The following is an 18,313-nucleotide window of genomic DNA, read 5'->3' as shown; positions in this document are numbered from 1 at the left end:
GTTTTAATTCTAAATATATTGGCAGTGTGTTAGCACTTTTTGCTATCTGCCTATTATTTCCCCTTTTCTTTCTGATATTTAATTCAGAAACTCGCAGAAGATAATATTTGAAATATCATATGCAACTACTAAATTGTATAAAAAAGTAACATATTTACCAAAAATAGTTTGTTTACAACTGTGTATCTGCATTTCAGGTGTCTCAATGCAAAGTTATATGATGAGATGTTTTCTGAATCAAGTCATAATAGTCATCAAACAATATGTGTATCTTAATCATTAGATGAGAAAGTGCATGTGGCAATATTCTATTAATAACAACACACTAGTGTATTTGAAGTTAATGTCATACACAGTTTGTATCATGATTTGTATAAAATGAATTTCATACAGTGATGGATGTCACAGAGCAGATTATAATTATTTTTTTCTTTTGTAAACTGTGTTGAACAATTTTTCAGTATCAAGGATTACTATTGATTTGTTTCCAAAATAGGCTTTTTTCTCTGATGGTTGCTTTCATAAATCAGCTCTCAAAGAGTAATACAATGTTTTGTGAAATGTCAAGGTTATTCATTACTGATATGCATTACTGTAGTTCTACAACAGTTATAAAATATATCACACAAGTACAAAATTTCAATATTTTTAAAGTAATGTGAAGCCCAATGTTACAGGTAATTAGGGAGAGAAAGGCCTCAAGACTGAACAATAATAAAGATCTGAATCCCAAAGATGATGAGGAGGAAGTCTTTGGTAGGTACACATGACACAATATTGATATAATTATGTGTACTGTAATCTGTAGACTCTACAAAGTTAAAAAACTAGTTGAAAATGTGACTCTAAATGTTGTCGGTGCATTTGTCACATTATTTCTCTGTAAAAATCTGAGCTTTCAATAATATCCACCGTGTCTTCATTAGAAAGCAACTGACTGTCAAAGAAGTAAGTGGATCACACAAACGCTAATGATGCAGTAATGTCAACTGCTCACTGTGAGCAGAGATTACACTGTGCCATAGCATCTTCATTTATACACTATGTTCAATAGGAGGCCTACTCCTACACAGTCTCTTGGTATTAAATTCTTGCTTCTATGTTTTGTTGAGGACTAGCACACATCTCCAATGAAGTCACTCACACACATTCTGATTTCTATAGGCTCTTTGATTATTGTATTCCATTAGTTTGAAGTGTAGGCAAGGACTCATGTCTGCTGAAATAAGATATTGTCCTTACTTGTGTATGTTTGCCAACAGCAGATTTTTCTAGATTTTTGTACTCGGTGTGTCACTGACATTCAGTACAGCACTAGGAAGTGGTTCAGATAGATTGGCCCATTTAGTGACATGGAATACTGTAAACACTTGAGACTTTGAGGCCATGACTAATCTTCACAGGCTGCAACATCTCTTTGATTTTCTTAGGCAGCTAAGAAAATTAAATTACTGGGTCTCAACCATCAAAGAGGCTGTGGAAATCAGAATTCATACCAACAACTTCTTTATTTTGGACCACTTTAGTAAATTACTTCCATAGTAATATACTTTTCTAGAAACACTTCCATAGTAATATACTTTTCTAGTAACTGTCGGAAAGCTCAATTTCCATTTACTTCTTTAGTTGTAACTAAAGTAGAAATGCCTTTTTACTAAAGAAGTAAGCCATTTCAGCATTTTGCTGGCATTTCAGTTCTTCTCAGAAATGTTGCCACAAACATTGCACTATGAATAACAATAACAACACTCAATGCTCAAATTATCATAAAAATTACAACAATCAAAGTAAAGAAGGATGAGGTGTTTTCAAAAGCTGCATAGTTGTATGAAGTGCTTTATTCGCAGCTACTGATTTCACATCAGTGTAGGAACATCTTCAGGTTTATCTATCAAAAATACAAATCACTGTGAAAAAGTTTTGAAATGGTAGGAATACAGAACCATAGTTTTGACATTTAACAAGACACAATGACAAGTACTCAAAATGGTTATATGTCCATAATGTTGGTGACAGTTATGGAGTCCCGGCTTTCAGGAAGTTATCCACATTAAAAGTTAAACCACAATGGTGGGTTGTCATAATAAAATTGATGACACCCAAAAGATGCTTGTAAAAATGTACAAAGCTTGCCTGCTGAATGAGTCAGACCTAGAAAAAAATGAGAGAAAAACTAATAATGAATGGAACATGTGGTGTATGCAGCCCATGGATGCAATGAACAGCATAAGTCCATAGTGCCATCTCCCTTCTTTTTCACTTCCAGCTGCTCATGTGTTTACTTTGGTTGCCTCTTAGCCAATGTGGCCTTCCACTTTCCTGTGTATTGCTTGTCTCCACAGACTCCTTACACAACATCAACCACTTATCAGTGTGACAGAAGTACAAACATTGCATGCGATTTTAACTTTTACTACATCAGTTTTACGCAGCTGGTGTCTACCAGATCTTATGATAAATCCTATGTGGTGTTATCCAGTAAGCTATTTTTCAGATTTCTTTCATTTGCAATATTTTGTTTTCGTACTTGATTATTATTTTTGGGATAATATTTCTTGTATACTTTCCCTAGACATCAGTTATTTTTAGGCAGTTTATCCCTGCTCACAGCAGTTCCATTCATTATTAGTTCCCCCTCCCCCCCCCCCCCCACCACTTTTTTCTAGGCCTGGCTCATTCAGCAGCCATGCTTTGTACATTTTTACTAACATCTTTCAGGTGTACTCAATTTTGTTACGACAACCCACCATTGTGGTTTGACTTTTAACGTGGATAACTTCTGAAAGCTGGGACTCCACCCACATAATGGAAATATAATCATTGCGAGTACTCATAATTGTTTCTTGTTGAATGTCAACACTACAGTTCTATATTTCTGCCATTTCAAAAATTTCACACTGTGATTTGTATTTTTGACAGATAAACCTGTAGATGCATCTATACTGACGTGATACCGGTAGTTGTGAATAAAGCACCTCATACAGCTTTGCAGCTTTTGGAAACATCTCATCATTCTTGAGTTTTTAATTGTTGTAATTTTTAAACAACTGTTGAGTGTTGATTGTTGTTATTGTTATTGCTAATGTCTCTAAGCTGTGGTTGCCCTCCTCAGAAAGTTGTTTGTATTATTGCATCACTTTCTGATAATAATATCATGTTAGCTTAATTTATTGGTGGGTGACACATGTTAATTCAAGGAGCACTTGCAGGTTGGAGTATGAGCTAACAGCAACATGGAGATGGCCAAGAACAATTAAGTATTAAGAAACATATTCCTGATATTTGCGGTACACTAGTGAAACGGTCGTAGGGAAAAATGCCAACTTCATCGCTTCCTCGGAGATGCTGTGTGCCATCGCCAATGTGCCAACTATAACATCAAGTTCAAACTCACTTAAATCTTGATAACCTGCCATTGTAGCAGCAGTAACCAGTCTAATAACTGCGCCAGACACTTGTTTTCTTATACAGGCATTGCTGACCGCAGGGATGTATTCTGCCTCTTTACATATCTCTGTATATGAATAAGTGTGCCTATACCAGTTTCTTTGGTGCTTCAGTATACATTTTATTTGCTTGATATTTTTTCCAATGGTTACTATGTTCTTATTTTTCACATGACATAATATTTATGTTCATTATTTCAGTATCAGTACGTTTAATTTTTGTAATCACCACATTCCAATATTTACTTGTATTACCAAATTTATAAAAGTAGACATCTTGTTTTCTGTAGAAATAATCAAAACATCTTTATTGTACAAATCTGTGAACTGAAGTAAGAAACAAAATGAAAATGTTAATCCCGTAACTGGAAAAAAAGATACAGAGAAACGTAACTATAAAATAGGGCTTTATTTATTCATTTCAGAAGGAAAAGTCTTTACATGAACGTGTTATTTTAGTAGCAAATTAGGTACAATTTGAATTAAGATCATCAAGTATAATAGACCTTCTGCCTGCAGCATCTGCTTCTGGCTGAAATGTGCATTGAGCACATTGATCAGTGTCATTCATCTCCACAGCATCAGGATGAAACACATCTCCAACTTCTATTCCAAAGTTGTACAGCATTCACAATAAATTTCCACACTTGTGTTGTCTATGTTGAATTGTTTTAGCGAGAATGTGGAAATGTTTTTTTCCAAATGATGAATGTATATCCTTTTACATGTCTGGTAGCAATATGGTATTTGTTGTAGTGCCCTTCGGTTCCCATGTGAGGTTGAAACACAGGAATCATAAGATGTTTCTCTAACAAGCAACTCATTATATTGTCCATTTTCAAATTCTGCAGCAACTCTTCTAATGTTCCAAACACATGCATCATGCATGGAGATCAGCCAGTGGCTTACCATGTTCAAAATCTTCATATTGACATCACAGATAATTTGTGTATTGAACGAAAAAAATTCTTTTGATTTCTATATAGTTCTGCTTGTGCTCCAGAAGGAAAAAGTATGAATATATGTACGCAATCTATGGCCCCTATGACATTTGGAAATCCACCAATTCAATAGATTCCCTTTTGTTCTGTGATATAGTTTCTTTGTTCTGTGGCATGGACACATACAGTGGCTTTAAGGTAATTAAACTATTTACCACACTATTACAAGCTCTTCCAGCAGTAGTGCGATGGGTGTTAATGAGAGCCCCTGCTACAATTTGATAAGTAGTTGTGTGAAAGATTCGCAGACCACAGAGAAGTTGCAGTCTAGGAGACAAACCATGGTTCCTGTCAGAATTATGCTGCAGTAATGACCCCAGCATACCAAGCAGCGACTCAACAGATTTCTCACGAAACCCAAACCACTCTTTGAAGTCATTGTCACTATACTTCACAAGTAGGTCCCTTCTCTCAATTAAAACCCTCATCCTTGGGATGTCTACCTCTTCCTCCATTTCCATATATTCTTTGTAGTCCAGATATTTTTATAGAATTTGGTATTTAACACACAGAAACCTGTCAACACACCTTATTCTCTAACTTTTCTCCTACTACTGCTTATGAGTAAATTTTGGCCTTCTTTCCGCCTTAAGTTACTGACATAGTATGTATTCTTTCATGGTGCTCTCCACCAGGTATGAAGTAAGTAAATTTACTATGGAAATAAACCAAAAATTTGATCTTGTAGTAATCTACTTCTTTAGTTTAGTTCAGTTGTCTGCAAGCCACCAATTTCCTTCTCTGTTAATAACTTAGTACTTCAGTTTCACTTACTCTTGGTTGGTGTTTGCCACCCTAACGGAAATATAGACTAAGAACTTGGCAATGTGTGCATGTGAGATCTTGATACTGATGAACTGCTTAGGAGTGTATCCCGTATTATACATCCTAATGGAAACAAGATGCCCCAGATGAATCATCATTGTTGGTGCCACTGTATTCCCTCATCCCAGTGGACAAAACTCATGAAAGTATGATAGGGGCAAATGACACTTAATGAAGCTGTACATTGTTTTGAAGCCAGCACGGCCATGTTAGATGGTCCAAAACATTAGCAGGCTATTGTTTATGATTGCTACTTGTTTTTAATTTCTGATGTGTGCATGCACCAGTCACTTTAAATAGAAAATGTTACAGTCCTTTCATGGATAACACAGCATCAGAAAGGCATTTTTAGACTTTTTTTTAGTCTTAAATGCATGTCTGATACAGCAATACAATCTGTTTTACCTCATTAACGTAACTTTATTTTTGTTATATGTTTCAAATACACTCCTGGAAATTGAAATAAGAACACCGTGAATTCATTGTCCCAGCTAGGGGAAACTTTATTGATACATTCCTGTGGTCAGATACATCACATGATCACACTGACAGAACCACAGGCACATAGACACAGGCAACAGAGCATGCACAATGTCGGCACTAGTACAGTGTATATCCACCTTTCGCAGCAATGCAGGCTGCTATTCTCCCATGGAGACGATCGTAGAGATGCTGGATGTAGTCCTGTGGAACGGCTTGCCATGCCATTTCCACCTGGCGCCTCAGTTGGACCAGTGTTCGTGCTGGACGTGCAGACCGCGTGAGACGACGCTTCATCCAGTCCCAAACATGCTCAATGGGGGACAGATCCGGAGATCTTGCTGGCCAGGGTAGTTGACTTACACCTTCTAGAGCACGTTGGGTGGCACGGGATACATGCGGACGTGCATTGTCCTGTTGGAACAGCAAGTTCCCTTGCCGGTCTAGGAATGGTAGAACGATGGGTTCGATGACGGTTTGGATGTACCGTGCACTATTCAGTGTCCCCTCGACGATCACCAGTGGTGTACGGCCAGTGTAGGAGATCGCTCCCCACACCACGATGCCGGGTGTTGGCCCTGTGTGCCTCGGTCGTATGCAGTCCTGATTGTGGCGCTCACCTGCACGGCGCCAAACACACATACGACCATCATTGGCACCAAGGCAGAAGCGACTCTCATCGCTGAAGACGACACGTCTCCATTCGTCCCTCCATTCACGCCTGTCGCGACACCACTGGAGGCGGGCTGCACGATGTTGGGGCCTGAGCGGAAGACGGCCTAACGGTGTGCGGGACCATAGCCCAGCTTCATGGAGACGGTTGCGAATGGTCCTCGCCGATACCCCAGGAGCAACAGTGTCCCTAATTTGCTGGGAAGTGGCAGTGCGGTCCCCTACGGCACTGCGTAGGATCCTACGGTCTTGGCGTGCATCCGTGCGTCGCTGCGGTCCGGTCCCAGGTCGACGGGCATGTGCACCTTCCGCCGACCACTGGCGACAACATCGATGTACTGTGGAGACCTCACGCCCCACGTGTTGAGCAATTCGGCGGTACGTCCACCCGGCCTCCCGCATGCCCACTATACGCCCTCGCTCAAAGTCCGTCAACTGCACATACGGTTCACGTCCACGCTGTCGCGGCATGCTACCAGTGTTAAACACTGCGATGGAGCTCTGTATGCCACGGCAAACTGGCTGACACTGACGGCGGCAGTGCACAAATGCTGCGCAGCTAGCGCCATTCGACGGCCAACACCACGGTTCCTGGTGTGTCCGGTGTGCCGTGCGTGTGATCATTGCTTGTACAGCCTTCTCGCAGTGTCCGGAGCAAGTATGGTGGGTCTGACACACCGGTGTCAATGTGTTCTTTTTTCCATTTCCAGGAGTGTAACTAAGAAGAGACATATGTGATATGAAAAGGCTGCTTTTGTAATCCACCATTTTCATTAATATGTACTAAAGAAACTGATGTTCGGTCCATGTTCTATTCTTGAAATTACTATGACAATATTTTTCTGTGTTTGGTCAGTTTCTAAGCTCACAGCATTCACTCAAAAAGCTTTTTAAGTTGAACAGATAGGAAATCTAAAGTCACACGAGAGAAATAAAACTATTACAGTAAAAGTAAATAGAGTAGCCAACATTGATGTATATAAAAGAAAATAGTGCTTGAATGATTCCACTTACAAATGAAATGTGATTCCTTTACACTGTAATCAGAATGATAAGTATACCCATACCTGATGCAACCTGGCATGTTTGAGCAAAAACTTCCACCGGAACCTAATATTCAGGGCAACTAATATGGCTAATGTTGGCTTCAAGTTTGTGACAGCATGACAACTCCCCTTATTACATGTCCATGGTACAACTACATCAGTTACATCCATGTGACTCTATTACTCCTATTACACTCACAAGTCAGTTCATTTTCTGATGAAGACAATGACGGATATTATTGAAAGCTTAGATTTTCATGTAGAATTAACACAGTTTCACCTAGAACATTTAATACAGCAAGTCTGTAATTAAAGATTTCATGGTTATAAATTGGACCATAAGCTCACCATAAAGAGTATGCTGAAGTAAATTCTGAATCACAAAAGGTTGGAACCCAATATTTCTTCTTAAGGGTTTCATGGGAGTTATGAAGCTGAACAGAGATACAGTTAATTGATGACAGAAGGTGTAATTCACCTATAAGCTCTGTGGACATGCCAGCTCCAAGGGAAACAGCAAGTAATGAAAATTAGATGACAGTTGGTGTTAGTACACAACAAAATCTACAGAGCATGTGTAAGACAAGTGATTTGCATGCCACACTGTACCATTAAAGCACAGAAATGTACAAGATTTATAGAAATGTAAAATGAGACTGAAGTGAAAAAGTATGATATCAAAATAACTACAGATTCTTGCAATAACTGTCAGTTTGTTAGAGTGAGCTAAGTCACAAGGTAGTTCTTGCAAATCTGATAAACTACTAATTAATTATTCATCTGATTATCTGGAAATTTCACAAGTTGGCTCACAATTTCAATCTGTGTTAATGATGATTCTTGACCAGTTGGTATATTTGTCACACTGCTAATATTTTAATATTATTTTTAGAATTTATTTATTCCAGCAAGTGTAACAATTCTCTCTGATATTCTTTCATTTTTGTCAGCTAATGTTATGATAAACTGATTGTAGTATGAACTCAAATCTTTCCTCAGTAATATAAGTGAGAAGTAATAAAGATCCTTAAACACTCACAAAAGAATAAAACATTGTCCTATTACCAATAATATTTGTGGATGATTGGCAGTCATACCCAATGTCACACATCAAACTTTTGTAGTCTCCAATTTAAATCACTAAAGTAATTTATTAATAAAATATTGAATATGCTTATACACAGACTAAATGATAAATAGCTCATAAAAGTTACTGGCCCTGTGAATTTCCCTGGACTACAAATGAAAACAATTGAAATTAAGACAGTTTGAATTATGGTGGAGGGTATCAGTCATGGACAAGACTGAAACCAGTCACTTGTCCAAAATGATATCACAGTCCACAGAATAAGAACTTAATAGTGGTAGCTGGAAGTCACTATACTCAGAACCTTAGCAGGTCCAGTTGTCATGAACAAATAACACAGTCATTCTAATGAATATCCAGATAAAACCTATATTGTGCAGAGCCATCATCAACACTCCAGTGCAGGAGAAAACATTAACTATTAAATAAATGTGAGACTGGGCCTGGGGCCACTTGACTTAATAAAGTTGGCTGGCTGACGGGTCCATGTGACTTGCCATCCGGAGACGCTGCACTGCTCACTGTGAGCGTGCTGTATGTAGGCTTAATTAGGTGTATTGATAGTATTGCACTACCCATCAATACACTGCATGAGATTAAAAGAGAAACAAAATAGAGCTGTTAATAGTTTATGAGCCTTCCACATTCTTGGAATCAGAACATTAAGTAAGAACTTAGCACAAAACCAGAAATACTTTTGTGTCAATATGGTCAACAACTTATTTAGAATTCAAAGATGAAGTGTTTTATAAACTGGGAGAGAAGAAACCTATTTTGATGCTGCACTCCTCATTAGTGGCATATCACTGCATACGCATGCCCCACAAAATCGTACTAGGTGTAGAATACATTTTCTGAAATTTTCTTTCATCATTCTTAATTAAATTATTAAAATGTACTCAGTGGTAGTGAACAGTCCTAGTTAACTTCATTTAATTTTAATGTTTGATGATCATTAACAGCTGCTACTTACAAACTGTTGAGTTTGGTGGTCTAGGGCATGTGTGGAAACTGAAAAGTCACAGGACCGAATCCTGTTTGGTTCACCGAATATTCCAGTCTGCCTTTAACCTGGCCTTCTCCTCTCAGTGATGTGAAGATTTGGCTGGAATGACATGTGGTTTTGAGTCCATGTTAAAATGTAGGTTCCCTTTCCACAGTGGTAATACTGAGGTAGGCTAGCGTCACATGTCACCGTAGACCATTGAGTGACGTGCTGTTGCATATTTGTGTTTCAGTTGATAACAAATACATTGACATCAATGATTTCCAACATTTCCTGTACTCAGAACTGTGGAAAGAACAGATGCACAGCATTATAGAGCAATATTATTATTTGCAAATCCATTTCAATAGGAATTATCTTTAAACTTGAAGCACATATTTTGGTTTTTATTCCATAACTATCTGAGAAATCCAACATTGCCCAGAGATTTATTTAGAGCTGTACCCAAGATTCTGTATGTGTGGGATTTATTATTGGTTTTGTGTACAACATTTGAAGTAGTATGATTGGAGATATGAACAAAGAGATTGCTTGCTTCACTAAAACAGGAGAAGGCCACTTACACACACACACACACACACACACACACACACACACACGCACACACACACAAACACACAAACTGACATTAAGTTTCAAACCTGCAGTATGCAGTGTGTGGCAACCAAAACACACAGCAAACTTACTAGGTAGGTTTTTTCAAAACCTATTGAAAGAAGCAAAGCAATGACATTAAGTTTTTAATACACAATGCAAAGTAAATTCAATGTTAGTTTGTATTCATAAAGATATGATTGCAGTGCTTAATTCTGTTACTTTGGAAATTAACATGTCCAAATAGACAGACATGACAGTGTTATAATTAGTATGATTGGCCTCCAACAGAATAAAATTTCTAAAAGATGGCAGAGTGTTATTCTCTTGTCTCCTATGATGAAGAAGGTCTGAAATTTGGAAATATGTGTTGGCTTAAAAAGGCACTTTTGATTATGAACAGTGAGGCTTTGAACTGCTAGAAATTAACACATGTACAACATATAACATTTCCATTTTAGTTGCTGTCTACCTTAGCGAAAGTCATATGTTACACTAGATCCATCCACTAGGTTGAATATCCTGCTCCACTATCACGATGCAGATAGTTTCTGTCTTCATGTAACTGACCCTTGTTGCTAATTAACAAATTAACTTGTGGAAATCCACAACTGATAGTTAAACTCATAATTTTTACAACCGTGTTTTTATTGCCAACTGGATGCGATACAACCAGAACAGCCTTAGTTTACTTTTTAAAAGTGTATCTGATAAACCTTTGTCATAGCAGTTACTTTATAATAAATTTCTTTCTCTTTTGTTTTGAATTTGCTGATAAATGATGTCTTTGATAGGAAAGAAGAAACGAGTAGCTTTCTTGGATTTGTTGCTGGAAGCTTCTGATGGTGGGAAAAATCTGACAGACCTGGAAATAAGAGAGGAAGTGGATACTTTCATGTTTGAGGTAACAATTCTGGCAGGACATGTATATTTAATGTATATGGATAATTAAAAAATCTACTCACCAAGTGCTGTCAGAGGAACACACACACAAAAGGGTTTAACTTCTTCAAGCTCTTGGAGAAAAGTCAGGGGAGACTTATTGGTCAGGATGGGAGAAAAAAAAAGTTGCAGGCTCAACAAAATACATCTATAATGTGCAGGATGAAGTGCATGACAGAGGGTACTTCCCTTTGTACCACTTATTAAGGCTTCTTCCAATCCATCTGCATGTGGAGCAGAGTAATAATGATGGCTTAAATGGTTCTGTGCATGCTGTAATAGAGTTCTCTTGTCTTCACAGTCTGTATGGGGGTTATAGTAAATTCTAAGATTTCTCACTTAATGTTGGTTCTTGAGACTTTGTAAGTGGGCTTTCACAGGATATTTTGCACCTGCCAGTTCAAGTTTTTCAGCATCTCCATGACATTCTCTCATACATCAAACAGGTGAACGAATATTTGTGTTGCCCTTCTCTGTGTTTTCCTTCTGTCCTCTGTTAGCCCTATTTGCTACATACCTCACACTCTTGAACTACATTCTAGGATGGGTTACACAAGTGTTTTCTGAGCAATCTGCTTTGTGGACTCATTGCATTTTCCTAGTATTCTACCATCTGTTTTACCTGTGATTGAGCCTATCTGTAGCACCACATTTCGAAAGCTTCTATTCTCTTCTTGTCCAAACTATTTACCGTCCATGTTTCACTTCCATACATGGCTACACTCCATACAAATACTTTCAGAAATGACTTCCTGACACTTAAATCTATACTCGAAGTTAACAAATTTCTCTTCTTCAGAAACGCTTTCCTTGCCATTGCCAGTCTACATTTTATATCCTCTCTACTTCGACCATCATCAGTTATTTTGCTCCCCTAATAGCAAAACTCCTTTACTATTTTAAGTGTCTTATTTCCTAATCTAATATTCTCAACATCACCCGACTTAATTTGACTACATTCCATTATACTCGTTTTGCTTTTGTTGATGTTCATCTTATATGCTCCCTTCAAGACACTGTCCATTCCGTTCAACTGCTCTTCCAAGTCCTTTGCTGTCTCTGACAGAATTACAATGTCATCGGCGAACCTCAAAGTTTTTATTTCTTCTCCATGGATTTTAATACCTACTCCAAATTTTTCTTTTGTTTCCTTTACTGCTTGCTCAATATACAGATTGAATAACACCGGGGAGAGGCTACAACCCTGTCTTACTCCCTTCCCAACCACTGCTTCCCTTTCATGTCCCTCGACTCTTATAACTGCCATCTGGTTTCTGTACAAACTATAAATAGCCTTTCACTCCCTGTATTTTACCCCTGCCACCTTTAGAATTTGAAAGAGAGTATTCCAATCAACATTGTCAAAAGCTTTCTCTAAGTCTACAAATGCTAGAAACGTAGGTTTGCCTTTCCTTAATCTTTCTTCTAAGGTAAGTCATAAGGTCAATATTGCCTCACGTGTTCCAGTATTTCTACGGAATCCAAACTGATCTTCCCCGAGGTCAGCTTCTACTAGTTTTCCCATTCGTCTGTAAAGAATTCATGTTAGTATTTTGCAGCTGTGGCTTATTAAACTGATTGTTCAGTAATTTTCACATCTGTCAACACCTGCTTTCTTTGGGATTGGTATTATTATACTCTTCTTGAAGTCTGAGGGTACTTCGCCTGTTTCATACATCTTGCTCACCAGATGGTAGAGTTTTGTCAGGACTGGCTCTCTCAAGACTGTCAGTAGTTCTAATGGAATGTTGTCTACTCCCGGGGCCTTGTTTCTTATCAGTATCTGACTGAAAATCTATGCAGTTTCTTTCTGATAGACAATTATATCATACTATATACTAAATCAGTAACAGTATCTGAGTGCTTGAATATTTGCGTACCAGTTGATAAAAATATGTTGCCATCAACAGTCTCCAGCGTCACTAGTCTAGTGACTGGAAAAGAGTGCAGGTCACTCCTGTATACAAAAACTATAAAAGAACAGATGCACGGAATTATAAAGTAATATTGCTGGAGGAAAACGTATTCTCAAAGAATCAGCACAGACTCATGGAAAACCACCACTGTGAAACCCAGCTTGTTTTATACATTCAAAGTATCTTGAAAACAGTAAATGTAAGTGGATTTGCAGATTCTGTCTTCCTCGATTTTGGAAAGGTGTTTGACAGTGTACCACATTTTGACTAATAACAAAGATACAACCATACAGAGTATCTCAGTAGATATTATGTGACGGCCTCAATGAACTTTTGCTTACAGAACTGAGTATTATATACTGAGCATCAAATATTCAAGAGAAACAAAAATTATTCTGGGTTGCGCCAAAGAGGAACAATGACAACACTAATGTTCTCAAGCTCTATAAACAATGTATCGAATATGGTCAGCAGCACAATCAGATTAATGACTTAAGTTAATAATAATTTGTAAATTTTGTAGGAACATTTCAAACCCACTTGAAAATGGATCTATGCCTGAAATTGGCTAATATTTGTGTGGCTCCAGTGTATTTGAAAATGATTCTGCAGCTGAAATTGGCCAATAGTAGAATAAATAAAAATCATTCTCAACAATTATATAGTCAGAGCAGGTGGGAATCCAGAAGGAATTGAAAAAAATCTCTTGCTTCATGTAATGAATGGCAACTATCTTTATAAATGGATAAATGCAAGACAATGTCCATAACAAAGAGAAAGACTCAACAGTATCTGATTATGAGATTAGTGTTGAACTTTTGATGTCCATAACATTGTTTAAACATTTAGAGGAAACACTAAGAAGAGATATAAAATGGGGTGAACATGTAAAATGTATGTTACATTAGGAAATGTGAATCGCATACTTAGATTTGTACAAAAGTTCTGGGAATGTAGATGATATATGTAAGGAAAATGGGATACAGTTTCTAGACTATTACACTAGCCAATATTTTTCTTGGATGATGAGTAAATTTAGAGAACCAGTATTCAAGGAAGACTGCATGATAGTCCTGTCATGTAATGTTCAGTGGATTGCAGAACAAATATAGGTCTAGGACATTTCCTTGATAGCAGTTACGTCTTCAAGAGGGTTCAGCTGCTCCCTATGTTGTACTTTTGATGTGTTAGAGATATACTCTCATGTGCCCTCAGTATTGCATTGTTCCTAATTCATTGTAATTTCAATATGACATTAAGAAAATCAACCCTGAAGTGAGTAACGATTGTGCAGATGAGTCCTCTAGGCATCATTTTACCTGGAGCACAATTTGTGCTTATTAAATGTAGTGTTGAGATCAAGTCATGTTATGGCATGTTTGACAACAGATGAGAAATTTTTTAAATTTACTATAAATTAACTCCACAAAAGCACGGTTATATGACACTTGGATCCATTGTGATGAATGATTCCCCAATATTGCTATTTACCACAATGTCTGCAATATAGACTCTCTTCTTGTGTGTGTGCGTGTGTGGGGTGGGGGGTGGGGGGGTGCCGGGGGTGGGGGTGGGGGGGGGGGGTGCAATGTTGTCCATTTTCCCTGCTGTATATATTCCTTTGATTATTTTATACCTCATAGCCAAAACTACATTTGCATAATTGTGCGTTTAAACAAAGTTTGACAATGAAGATGTATCAAATTTACAACAGTGAAGTGTTAATATGGAGCCAACAGCAACCACGAAGTCTCATATGCCTCAGTTAGTAATATATTTTAACAATAAAATGAAGTAGACTATCTCATAGTTAGATTTTTCAGAACTTGAAAAACTCTATTTTCATTTATGTACATGTAATGTGATACAAATTCATTTACTAGGGTCATGACACCACAGCAGCTAGCATGTCATGGATCCTGTATCTTCTGGGACTTCATCAGGATGTACAGGTCAGTTTGGAGCAACTGTAACAGATGAGTCTACAGTGACAGTTGTGTTTATTTTCTGTTGCCTAAGGTTGTTTGTTGTTGACTAACATCCTCTTGATTTCCACAGGAAAAGGTAGCAGAAGAACTGTTTGACATATTCCAAGGTTCTGATAGACCTACAACTATGCAGGATATTCAAGCTATGAAGTATTTAGAACGTGTCATCAAAGAAGGTTTAAGGCTTTATCCCAGTGTACCATTTATTGGACGTATACTCCGTAAGGAAACAAAAATAGGTATGTCACTATCAGTTTTTTCCTTCTGAGTAAACTGTAACCTAAGAAAGGAGTATTTTTCATGTGTTCCCAAAACTTTGAGGCTGTTGCCCAGTGTAGCATCATCCACAGCCAGCATGAGGCACCTCACTTTCCCTGCCTGCCGATTGGTTACTTGCCAAACTGGCCTTTGGTCCCTGCTGCATTATATTCTGTTTCTCCCTGCAAAGCTGTGTATTTTCTATCCCTTATTATCATTTCTATTAAATATGCCAAGGCAGATTGGCATCAGTTTCAATTAATGTTAGAGCTTGCATGCTTCAATATAGTGCCAGTTTATTTAATTTTTTATTTACAATCAATTACAGTGTCCATATAACATATTTCAGAAGCACTAAATTAAAAACCAGAAAATAATTATTTAAATAAAAAACTTTTTAATGTACTGCATTTTTAAAATGGGACTAAAAAGTATAAAATAATCAGTATGCACTATATCTCAACTTCTGGTATTCTTTCCTGTTTTGACCTACTTCTCTCTCACTTTTTTCATGTTTCCATCCTTCTATCCAGAGTTCCAAAAGAATGAGGTTTGTTTGCCTTAGTACAATATACCTATCCTTGAGTGTGCTGTAACATTTCTGAGTGGTAAGTTGATTCTCTAACTGTCTGTACATAACTGAATTTATATCTTATGCTGCAATTTTTATCTAGTCTTGGTACATTGATTCTGATTTAGCTTTGTTCTTATTGATTCTTCAGCAAGTAAGAATAATAGGGAGCAAAAGTGTATATGGTGGTTCTGCAGACTGCTGATTGCATTAAAATTTATTGTAGTTACATGTCATCTGTCTGACTATAGGAAAGTTCTTTCTGAACTGAAAAGTAATTTGTTGTAATATTTCTTGCAGATGGCTATACAATCCCACCAGACACCCTTGTAAACATTCACATATATCATACTCATCGTGATCCAGAACAGTGGCCTAATCCTGAGCAATTTGACCCAGATAATTTCTTGCCAGAACGAATACAAGGAAGGCATCCATTTGCATATGTACCATTTAGTGGTGGACCAAGAAATTGCATAGGTAAGAACTTGTTTATAGAAGACAAGGAAGGTATTAACTTATATGTATGCACAAATATTTTTGATGCTGCATCTGTTGTGCCACAGGGCCTTTTCATAGTATTGTTACATTCCATCCTGGATTTTCCATTGTTTGATTCATCAAGAAATGAGTAGATACTGTTTTTCAGACAATGATACTGTCTTATAATATTTCTTCAAATATTTCTATAGTATTACTTTATTGAACCTTAATTAATATATGAAAAGTAACTCTTCTGAATTTTTCAATAAGTTGTATTTGTGAATAACTATGGTTTTAATACAAAAAATGCATTAACACTTTGTACATTGAATTTTATTTACAAGTAACTTATGTTTTGCTGCATAGGTCAGAAATTTGCACTGCTAGAAGAAAAAGTTGTTTTGTCCAACATAATAAGAAAATATAAAATAGAATCTGTAGAAGATAGAGAAAAGATGACACTAATTGGAGAACTGATTCTGCGGCCAGAAAACGGAGTTCTTGTCAAGATTAAATCAAGATGATGAATGTGAAAACTTGGATGCATTCTCGAGAAGTCTACTGTAACAAGCATGTTTAAAAATGAACGCTCATCAATCAACATTTGAATATCTATTAAGCTTCATTTTATAGCTAAATGTAAAGGAATTTCCTACAGGAGGAATCTGGAACATGATTTTTACATGTTTTATACCTATGTAATGTTCTTATATGGATATTACCTATCAACAGGTAATTTGTTACTGCTTTCTTTTAATAAAAGCCTCAAAAACAGGATGTTGGAGTGCTTCTCTATGTTCATAGTCCCTACATAAGCAAAATAATATTTCTTGCAGCAACAGACATTCTGCAGTTGCAAGGGAGGGGGTCCGCCTCTCTTACATGACAGTTTTCTGTGGTTTCCCTAAAACAATTAAGACAACTGCCAGGATGGTTCTTTTGAAAAGTATACAACTCATTTCCTCATCCTTCCCCAATCTGAGCTTGTGCTCTGACTAATGACCTCACCATCAATGAGACACTGAATTCACTTTTCCTTCTTCTCTCCTTTTTCCTACAAGGCACAGTGACAGATTTTTTGCATAAAGTTGACAATGTATTATGATATTATACTAATTTAGCTGACAGAATTGCTAATATCTGAGTTGTAACTTTACTACATGACACCTTACAGTGTGTGGCCGAGGATACTTTTGGTACCACCATCATTTCCCCTTTTCCTTGTTTCATCTGCAGACGGTACATAGGACAAATGATACTGAATGAGCCCAAATTTCTTCGATTTTCTTGTGAAGGTAATTTCAAAAGGTGTACGTGGCAGCCAGCAATGCACTGCCTGGCTCTACTTGGAATGAATGCTCTTGGAATTTTAACAGTAAACCTCTTGCGATGCAGAATACCTCTCTTGGAGTGCCTGCTTCTGGAGTTTGGGTTAGATGAGCAACCCCATGATGCTCTCATGTTTACTAAACAAACCCATGATAGAGCTCAAGAATCAGTTGAATGAGAGCTTTCTAAGCTAATTTCATGTTATCTGTATTAAGATTGGTGAGGTGATTGTTATAACCAAAATAATGTTACTTTCAAAACAATAGGATAAATGTTGTTAAACACTGACCTTCCAGAATCAGAAGGTTCATTAGTTTGCCCTCTGACCATTTTGCACTTTACTATGAGATGCATCACATACAAATTTGTGCACAGTAACAAGCATGTATGTCATAGTATGCTTATATCCAAACACACACACACACACACACACACACACACACACACACACACACAAAAAAAAAATAAAAAACTAACAACTTAAACATCCGTATGTGAAAACACAAAGTATATACAGTATACCTACAATCTGGTTGTAAATATACTGAGCAAAGTTAAGGTTTGAAAAACTGAAGTAGAAATGTGTTTTAATTGTGCCTTAACCAAACCCTCTCCGTAAGCTGTCAGTCCATTGTCAAGTATTATCTGATGTGGTTCACATGCTTTTGA

General features: G+C 37.2%; 1 protein-coding gene across 2 annotated transcripts in view; it reads left to right on the top strand.

Annotated features, from left to right (window-relative positions):
* LOC126481014 (cytochrome P450 4C1-like) overlaps positions 1-17,072 on the top strand; it is a 74,017-nt gene extending 56,945 nt beyond the window's left edge. For both annotated transcript variants that reach the window (XM_050104471.1, XM_050104470.1), the window contains exons 8-13: positions 678-756; positions 10,952-11,061; positions 14,899-14,967; positions 15,074-15,242; positions 16,133-16,312; positions 16,682-17,072. In XM_050104471.1, coding sequence (XP_049960428.1) covers positions 678-756; positions 10,952-11,061; positions 14,899-14,967; positions 15,074-15,242; positions 16,133-16,312; positions 16,682-16,839 — 765 coding nt within the window. In that variant the 3' untranslated portion in view covers positions 16,840-17,072. The remainder of the gene's footprint in view (positions 1-677; positions 757-10,951; positions 11,062-14,898; positions 14,968-15,073; positions 15,243-16,132; positions 16,313-16,681) is intronic.
* The last annotated feature ends 1,241 nt before the right edge of the window (positions 17,073-18,313 follow it).

This window comes from Schistocerca serialis, chromosome 5, assembly GCF_023864345.2.
Source record: "Schistocerca serialis cubense isolate TAMUIC-IGC-003099 chromosome 5, iqSchSeri2.2, whole genome shotgun sequence".
In the NCBI taxonomy this organism is placed as follows: Eukaryota; Metazoa; Arthropoda; class Insecta; order Orthoptera; family Acrididae; genus Schistocerca; species Schistocerca serialis.
Note: the sequence above shows the minus strand (reverse complement) of the source record. Positions and strands in the feature narration are given on the sequence as shown.